The sequence below is a fragment of the Eurosta solidaginis genome, chromosome 2 (assembly GCF_040869045.1).
Source record: "Eurosta solidaginis isolate ZX-2024a chromosome 2, ASM4086904v1, whole genome shotgun sequence".
Taxonomy (NCBI): Eukaryota; Metazoa; Arthropoda; class Insecta; order Diptera; family Tephritidae; genus Eurosta; species Eurosta solidaginis.
In genome coordinates, this window is record NC_090320.1 from 307,271,607 (window position 1) to 307,281,921 (window position 10,315).

At 35.9% G+C, this 10,315-nt stretch overlaps 1 protein-coding gene across 1 annotated transcript in view; it reads left to right on the forward strand.

Annotated features, from left to right (window-relative positions):
* The window catches only part of LOC137241411 (uncharacterized), a 44,008-nt gene extending 35,376 nt beyond the window's left edge, over window positions 1-8,632 (forward strand). The window contains exons 4-5 of the mRNA XM_067768969.1: window positions 4,590-4,981; window positions 5,068-8,632. Coding sequence (XP_067625070.1) covers window positions 4,590-4,981; window positions 5,068-5,186 — 511 coding nt within the window. The 3' untranslated portion in view covers window positions 5,187-8,632. The remainder of the gene's footprint in view (window positions 1-4,589; window positions 4,982-5,067) is intronic.
* Window positions 8,633-10,315: the final 1,683 nt, after the last annotated feature.

The following is a 10,315-nucleotide window of genomic DNA, read 5'->3' on the forward strand; positions in this document are numbered from 1 at the left end:
ACTAAAGTCTCCCGCGATGACGAAACGCTCCCGCAACGTCGCATCCATGGCTATTTTCCCGACGATTTCTTCGAACGCGTCCAGCGGCGTACTAGGTGGTATATAGCAACTGTAAATGTAAATGCCATCAATCTTACCGCATACGAATCCTCGTTCCTTAATTATTAATTCCGCGTATAAGGGATTATGTCTGCAGGACTAAATAGCAGTCTTGCTCAATTCGTCTTGTATCCAATTCGCAGTCTTCGCTCTGTAGGGCTCACTAAGAAGTGCTAAGTCAATCTTCAACTCCAAAACTGTTTGTGCCAGAAGGTCCTGGGCTGCTTCACAATGGTTAAGATTAAGTTGCAATAATCTCATAAAGGTCTTTGTTTCTGGACCGCTTCTTTATATACTGGGCACTTATAGCCACCAGTGTGATGGTCTGTGCAGCTGAGCCCTCTTCTAGCGCACAATAAACACTTAAGCGCGTTAGTGCATGATTTCGCCGCGTGCCCTTGGCCCCCGCACTTAAAGCAAACGCCTTTGAGATTGGATTCGGTGCCGCAGTTTCTTGATATGTGTCCGAACTCGAGACAGTTAAAGCATCGTTTCGGCTGAACTTTTGCTCGGACTCGGCATATGACCCATCCGATTCGGACTTTACCACTTCTCGTAAGTTCCCGAACTAACTCGGTGGGTAAAGACATAGTCGCAGTCTGCGTACCGCCGTACGCTTTGCGCAAGGATCGCACACAAGACGGCTTAGCATTGAAACCTGCAAGCTGTGTGTTCAGCGCCTGGCAGACCTCTTCAACCGTCGTTACTTCGTCTATATCGCGTATTTCGCACAGAGACTCCTCCTTGAGGGACTTGACATCGGCTTTCCCTGAGAGAGCTTGTCCTACAGCTGCTTCAAGTTTTGCAGTGTCATTGTCCGACTGCCTACTGAGTTGGAAGAGGAGTTCTCCTTTAGCAGTCTTGCGGATCTTACGAACCATTGTGTTCATTTCTCTCAGTGACTCTTCATTTTTAACCGCTTTAAGGATATCCGCGTATGAGCAATCGCCTGAGCTTTTGATCAGGATTGCGTCGGGGCGGGCTGGTCTCTGCTTCGGGCGCTTTTGCTTTTTAACCGTCGCCCAAGCTCCTCCTTTTTCTGGTTCTTTCACTAACTCTGTTACTTCCTTCGTTGGTGCGTTCACGACTTCTGAGGTCTTTTGCGCGTTCTTCTTCTTCTTTGGTCGCACCTGCGGCGATGGCGTACCCCCGGATGCGCACTCACGGCCACGTTTTGTAGACTTCTGTTGCACGCTTTGTGCCAGAGATGGAGTAGTCTGTGACTGCTTCACTTCCCAGCAAGAATTACTCGTCTTCTTGAGCGCATCCGTGGCTTGCTCGTAGGAGATCGCAATAGCCTTGACCAAATTCCGAAGGTTTTGGTTAATGGTACGTTTTCCACTTCCTACAAACTCCTTCATCTCCTTAATGAGCTTTCCGAGGCACTGGAAAGCATTTTCGTTGTCTGATCCGCCCTCCGCCACTAGCTCTGATTTGCTCAGTCTCTGCGAAGAAGCACTAATGGGTGGAGCGGAACGTGGAGGCGACTGCGCAAGTCTTGACTTGGGTTCATACTGCTGTCTTCGTTTATTTCAACAGGGACAATTGGTGGTGTTCTCATATTGCCCTTCTTCTTATTCTTTTCAGTTATATTATTATTATGTTATATTTGTACTTATTTTCCATTATATTTATGATTTTAATTTATTTAGTTATATTTTTGGTTACGTACATAAATATATGTACTTATGCTCATCTGCACAAGCGATGAGCGTAACATAAACGCAATGTCTTATATTTTACTATTCGAAGTATCCGGATAGTACTATCCGAATAAACGAAAAAAAATCCAAATAAATATTATTCGGATTACGAATACCTGGCGGATAAAAGAGTTTATTATTCGGATAATTTTTATTCGGATAGTCCCACCCCTAGTTTTTATGTATTTCTTCTTATTCGATATTTTGCAAAGTTTCAGCTGTTACAAAAATCAGAAAATGCTGCACTCCCCTTCCAAATAGGCCAACAAATACTCATACATATGTACATATGTGCGTTCTTAAATATTTGTAATTCAAAAAAAAATATCGTTATTGGAAATAGAAGGTATAACGAAATTGTGGATGACAGGGCGTATGAGTAACTTTTTAATATGAATAAGATTGACTGTCGCATTTCTTAGTTCAGCTTGTTTTGCATATGGCAAAATGTGATCTTTCGATTAATGCCATGAAATTGCTAAATATTAACTATCAGCACAATACTACCTGACAAAATTTGTTTAGGCGCACTGACATCTAATTACACTAGTTGTTTTTTTTTCAAGCGAGCTTGAAAAATACGCTTCAACTAGCTAAACAGTTTCATTATGGCAAAACCATACAGATGGTGGAAGTTTATCAGCTAAGTGTTACGTTTTTTAGCTGCTATGATTTTTCTACTTCTAGCGCAGTATGTTTTTGACACTCAACCAGCGAATTACAAAAACAAAATATATGAAATGCGTGTGTTTCTTTGTATGTATATCACCCTGCCGCCACGCTGTTATTTTTGTTTATCTGCACATTCGTAGGTTCATTTTATTCGCTCGTTCACAATAGTGCCCTATTTTTATACTCAGCTGAGCAGAGCTCAATTGATTGGATAACGGTTGGTTGTACAGGTATAAAGGAATCGGGATAGATATAGACTTTCATCAGTATGGAAAAAACATTTTATTGAGCCATGTCCGTCCGTCCGTCCGTTAACACGATAACTTGAGTAAATTTTGAGGTATCTTGATGAAATTTGGTATGTAGGTTCCTGGGCATTCATCTCAGATCGCTATTTAAAATGGCCGAAATCCGACTATAACCACGCCCACTTTTTCGACATCGAAAATTACGAAAAATAAAAAAAAATGTCATAATTCTATACCAAATACGAAAAAAGGGATGAAACAGTGTAATTGGATTGGTTTATTGACGCAAAATATAAATCTAGAAAAAAACTTTGTAAAATGGGTGTGGCACCTTCCATATTAAGTAGAAGAAAATGAAAAAGTTCTGCATGGCGAAATCAAAAGCCCTTGGAATCTTGGCAGGAATACTGTTCGTGGTATTACATATATAAATAAATTAGCGGTACCCGGCAGATGATGGTGTGGGTCACCCTGGTCCACATTTTGGTCGATATTGCGAAAACGCCTTCACATATACAACTACCACCACTCCCTTTTAAAACCCTCATTAATACCTTTAATTTGATACCTATATCGTATAAACACATTACACAGTCACCCCTGGTCCACCTTTATGGCAATATCCCTAAATAGCTTCCACCTATAGAACTATGGCCCACTCCCTCTTAAAATACTCTTTAATACCTTCCATTTGATACACATGTCATACAAACACATTCCAGGGTTACCCAAGGTTCATTTTCCTACATGGTGATTTTCCCCTATTTTGTCTCCATAGCTCTCAACTGAGTATGTAATGTTCGGTTACACCCGAACTTAGCCTTCCTTACTTGTTATTATTGCTTTCCATGCAATTCGGTAAGCTAGCTGGTGTTTTAATTGTAATAGCTAGCAACGAAATACAGCTACTGTGCGGCTGTGGACATATGTACATATGTATACTCTTCGCGAGATATAACATTTGAGGTATAATAATAGCCTAAGGTAAGTGTAGGCGTAGTGTGTGGTATTGGTATGCTGTATGGAAGAATACGGAATTTAGGCGTTTGTGTAGTCACTACACTGTAGCGCGAGCGAGGGAATAATGTACAGCAGTTCAAGGCAAGGAAAGGAAAGCTATGTATTTCGGCTTGTTTTGTGTAGGTTTATTATCGACGAGGTAGAGATGAGTTATAGAAGTGTTACAAATTTGCTATCGATAACAAAGTTTATCAATCAGTTACCGATTTTTTATCGATAACTCATCGATCTGTTATCGAAAATTTATCGCTATGTTATCAAAAAGTCATCGAAACTATCGACGAAAACGATTTTTTTTTTCTATTACAAACTATGTTTTCTAGACGTTCACCTGAATGTTTACACACCGAATTTTACGAGTACTTGGTACTCGTCTTTTTTTCATACAAAAGTAAAGCTAAAAACATGCTGATTTATAATGATATGCGGCCGTCGTGGTGTGATGGTAGCGTGCTCCGCCTACCACACCGTATGCCCTGGGTTCACACCCCGGACAAAGCAACATCAAATTTTTAGAAATAAGGTTTTTCAATTAGAAGAAATTTTTTCTAAGCAGGGTCGCCCCTCGGCAGTGTTTGGCAAGCGCTCCGGGTGTATTTCTGCCATGAAAAGCTCTTAGTGAAAACTCATCTGCCTTGCAGATGCCGTTCGGAGTCGGCATAAAACATGTAGGTCCCGTCCGGCAAATTTGTAGGGAAAATCAAGAGAAGCACGCCGCAAATTGGAAGAGAAGCTCGGCCTTAGATCTCTTCGGAGGTTATCGCGCCTTACATTTATTTATTTATTTATTTAATGATATGAACTAAACTCGACACACAACAACTTTTTGTTTCTTAATTTATTTTAGATTGAAACGCGACACAAAACTTACACCAGCTGATATGTTGGCTTTGGTTGCACTCGTGGAGGCAGGGGAACGTGCGCGCCAAGACAGTGAAGCAGAGACAAACAACAACAATTATATGTACCCAACAGCAGGCATGAATGCTCCTGCTCCTGCTCCTGGCGCCTACAATAATTATAATGGCATTAAAACTTTTTACCCAACTTCTCAAAATGCTCAAAACTATGATTACCCAACCAGCGCAGATGAAGTGGAAGAAAATGGCGCTGGCTCATGGTTGGAGCCAAATATGGTGGATTATTATGGATTACCCATGAATGTGGAAACTTTACCCAAATATGAACTACCACGTGAACACAAATATGGGGCTCATTTGGGTGGTGCAAATGGAAATCGTATGTATTTATATTAGATTATTATAAAGTTTTTTTGTAAAACTCAAATTTGTGTGAATTATTTTCTTCCTTCCTTTGTTGGTTAGGTTTTGGCCTTAAACGATTTATGGTCGCCAAGAAGAAGCGCTCAATGGGCAGCTTTCTAAACGAACCAGTCGCCAAATCAAGCATTAGCTACATTGGAAATGGTGAAAAATTCTATTAAGATAATCAGCAACTCGCATTTGAACTTCCTACGCTTGCCGAGGAAAATAGTTATGAAATATAACCAAAGCTCAAAATATGTCAAATTATAAACAGGTTACTACATAGAGTGAAATATAATCTATTTATGTACAATCCACAAAAAAATATCAACATTTAAACAGATAAATATAGAGACCACAAGAAGCTTTAAGAAAAAAAGGCTTGTTTCGAAATATCAATTTTATTTTCAAAACAAAAAGATCAATTTACATACACAAAATATATCTACGAGATTTAACTTATATATGTAAATATATTTGTAAATATGTGAATGTGTATATAGTTTGAAATATTCAGTATCGGTTATATATTCTATATGGCAAATTATATACATATATACATACGTAGTACATACATTTTACCTAAGCCAAGTAAAAGTTAAACAATATCATTTACACATATACACACACAAGAAGGATTTACTTCAGAAATCGCAACTTTGTCACACACTACACACATACACATACAAATGTTGTTGGATTTTATTTTACGTATTAAAGAGGTTAACACATATGTACATACATACATAAAAGACTTATTGCAAAGGTTTTAGTATAAAGAAATGCAAATTTAAAATATATCCAAATTATGTTTTAAATTGAAACTCTGTATTTTTATTTTTTGAGTCCGATAGAACTAGTTAAACTCGGAAATTTTTATTTCGGATAAGCCGTTTCTTTGTTATCAAGCCAAAAATAAAAGTCCGGATTTAACTTTTATTTCCGGACATTTATTTCTAAAAGTCCGAGTTTAACTAGTTCTATCGGTCTCAAAAAATAAAAATCCGAAAATAATTTTTATCTTGATCCAAATATATTTAAAGTCCAAAATTAATAGTTTTGCAAGGAATTATATTATAAAAAGAACAACAGTTTCAGCCCCTGATTAAAATAATAGTTTGGTTTTTTCATTTTTAATTTTTAACAAAATTTGAATTTTTTGCAAATGTTATAGCCTCATTGTATATGCAAATTGGTGTAGTATTTTTACACAAAACAGTAACAAGTTATGGGCAATGAATTTGCTCCGTCATAGCAAATATGCAACAGCAAAAGTTATAGTTTATTTTTTCTTCATTGAATAGCAAATCGGCAACTGTCAGTACAAGACCAAATATGAAAAGAAAAAGTTAAAAATGAGACAAGGTGTTCACAATACTAAGCCCATATTTGCTATTGCAAAGTTTCCAATATCAAATCCACAAAAGTCGGAACTGCCTTATTATTTTTACTTTTTGATTTCAACTCAATTTTACAAAACTAAGGCGAATTGTGTAATCAACTGAAATCAAGACCATGTGCAACTTTATCTTACTTAGTTACATACTTCATTAGTCAATTTGGTTCCAGTAAATTAAATTTATAATGAAACTAGGGTTGTCAACAAACCAAACAAATTTGACTGGATATGACGGAAAATCGTTTCAGCATTCATCAATTATCCAACCAAATCAACAGAACAGAATTTATCAATACAAAGTGAATTAATTTAAAAATAATAATTTTTTTTTGCAACCACTGCATAAAAATTAATAATAATCTTAATTATATCTATAAAATTGCTTAAAAATACAAATAGGTTTGGCCATCCTCACTTTGAATCTTGAAGAAATAATTACCAAACTAATGTAGTTAATTTAAGTATAGAACTCTCTCTGCAGATAGAAAAATCTAACACCTTTTGTTATAGAAAGAAACGCACATACCTTTTAAGAGAAAGGCGCAATTATTTAGTACTTTGGTTAGGAACCGTGCTTCTGTGTAATTTTTCATAATTTCTCCCTGTTTTTGCAAGCCTTTGTCTGTAGCGAAGATCCATTCTTATGGCGGGAATCACTAAAAACTGTTATTTTTCATAATCCTCATTGTATTGAGGGCTCTAAGCCAAGGCATCCCCCACTTCCACTATAATCTAAAGCATTATGAAGAAGTAGTACCTACATTAAAAGCACTGTTAACACAACAACAACAACAGTACCTACATTAGAGACATTACACTGGCACTGGAAAATACAGGAGTAGTTATTAAGTGCTTTTCATAACATTTTCCCTTAGTTTTCGTTGAAAATTAGTGCTGCTGGTAGAAACAAGTTTATTTTTTCAACAGAAACCGTGAAATCTTTTTAATTTTTTTATTTATCGAGAAATTATGTTTTTTGGTAGCTGAATGGGGAGCTAACTCGTTTATTTTTCCAATGGTACACTTGCAAAATTTTGCAACTTATAAGGAATAACAAGGCATGTCAACCTGAAAGTAGATATTTTTTTTTTTGGTATAAATTTTATTCTGACAGCATGACTGCTTGTCATGACGTCAGAACTGTGGCGTAAATTACAATAAGTATACATGCAAGCATAAACATACATATACATTTGTATACTACTACTACTAAAACAACAAGCGTATGTACAAATAAGCTAACCAATTACGAACATTATAATATTAGAAAAAAAAAAGCATATTTAATAGTAAATAATAATGCTATTTGAAAATCATTAGCTATTTAGACTATAAACAAAATAAAATTGAGCTAAAGCAAGCGTTAATTGGCTCAGAGTATATTTAAAAAGTAAATGAATTTAATTCCAAAACGGCTGTCTTTCTGCTAAAGAATAATATTCAAATTAATATTTAGAGAAAAAAAAATAATAAAAAATTACATTAAAATATAAAATTATTAAAAATGTAACTAATTGAACGCCTATGAATGTATTAGTATGTTTGTATGTAAAGCTGCGAAGCAGAATAAAATTGATTGGTAGAGTTTGTTGCATCCAGCGCTTAACAACAACAAGGAGGCGCATAATCTCGTTAATTTGTGTGAAGCTCGGCTCGCAAATTTATTTTTGAAATTAATCCAGTTTAGTTTGAAAAATCTAAATATAGATGTATATGTAAAAACCTTTATGTATGTATTTCATAATTCATATTTACAATAAATAAAAAACCATAAAAAAATGGAAGCAAAATTGCGATATCGTCGCTGCCTTTCCAATTCCGTTTGCTATTATATGTATGTGCGTATATTATGAGTAATTCCCTTAAAAATATTATTATATATCATATACATATAAGTATTTATGTAAGTACATATTTATTGTACATTATAGTTTAGGAATACAAATTTCCTTAAGTCTTTGCCAATCCCAGAAAAATGCCATGAATAATGAGAATTTCAGTCATGAACCAAGATTTTTCATTTTATTTTTTACGTACGTATCCTTTGAAATTTACATACTCGTATATTTGTATGTATGTATGAACTTTAATTATGGCAACAACTTACTGCAATTTCCATATCTCAACTATTTGTACTTTTGTAAAATATATATTGGAATAATTACAATTTTTAAGCTTTACTTCAAACTATTTATTCAATAAATTATTTTTAGTTGAAAAAAGAAATGTTGGTGTATTACTGGTGGACTTGCGCGGGTGCAGAATCGGGGACGTGTCAGAACAGAACATAGCCGCGCTATTAAGATTGTGTGTGTGTGTGTGTGTGTGCCTGTTTTATAGGGGTCCAATGTACTCAACTAATCTTCACAAAATATTGTAGGTAAGCTCACATAGTCACTTTTTATTTTTGTGGCTGTATAAAATTTTGGAAAAGTGGGCTGTGCCACCCCCACAGCCAATAGAAATTTCATTTTGTCAAGAATCTGGGTCTATAGTTATTTTATATTTATAGCAGCGTGGTAAAACATATTAGCATTTATTTAAAATCGCTTTATCCCCATATTATTTGAAGCAGGTATCCAATATTTGGTAAAGAAATTTTAAACATCGAAAAGTAGGGGGTAGAGATGGAGGGAGTAGATATGAGGGTCAAATAGGAGTAAGAGTGAAAGATCCGGAGGGAGTGAAAGAAAAATTTAAAATTCGCTGCATTTGCTATATTTGGTATATACATATATTTCGTATATGAGACTATTTAGGTGGGAGGGGTAGAAGGATGGATCCGTTATTATTTGAAGGAGGTATACAATATTTGGAGTGAGAGTGTGAATGAAACACTTTTGTTTGGGTATCCAATATTTGGTATATAGATTGCATATATGGCCCAAATCGCGGGCTGTAAAGTTATATTCGTACGTTCATTTTGACATAAATGGTCTGATAATGCATAGAGTTTGATACATCGATTATTTTGTATAAATGATGATGTTCTTACAAAAATGTTGTTGGGGTCCTTTAGATTGTCAGTAGTAAACATTAAAAACATTAGCTAATTACTATACCTTCTTCGATACCCGCAGACAGAATCATAAATCATCCGGAAAACTATTCTCTCGAACAATCCAAGAGCCATCTCATCTTCTCTCAACACCGTATATGATTCCGAACCATGCATCAGAACAAGTATGATGAGCGACTAGTAGAGCGTGATTTTTGTTCGTCAAGATAGTACTTTACTTTGCCATTGCCTACTCAGTCTAAGCTAGCACTTGTTGGCAAGAATTGTTTTCGCTGTTAATGCTGATTCCCAAATAGATGAAATCCTTCACAGCCTCGACTTTATATCAATCAACAGTGACGTGGCTGCCAAGGCGCAAGTACTTCGTCTTGAGTAGTATGTAAATGCCGGTTCTAGACCAAATGGAGAAAGGAAAAATGAGAAAGGAAAAGTATATACACACCTACACACATATATATACAGCAAAACGATTCCGCTAGGTGGAGCATTCGTTCTTCCGGTTTGTGTTCTGGCCGATCTTCCGGTTTGTGTTCTGGCTGATGTATAAGAAAACGCTTAGAGCTTTTTGCCATTAGCAGAGCTTAGCCGTTCAGGAGAGGATCGTTAAATGGGGGGCCCTACATTTTTAAATGGCCGCACATTTTTAAATGTCCCCTCATATTTCTAATGAGTCCTAGACTTCACCCGAGCGTTTTTAAAGAGCCCCATAGATTTCTAAAGAGCCGCTTGCCTTTGTCTTGTATACATGCTAGCCCATATATATGCATGTGAGAATTTCATAATTAACTAAAGGGCATCTTAATATTGAACTTATGATTTTCCATTATTGAACATTTTGTTTAGCATTTTATAGATTGTAAGTTTGTGTGTATATGGCGTCACATATGTTT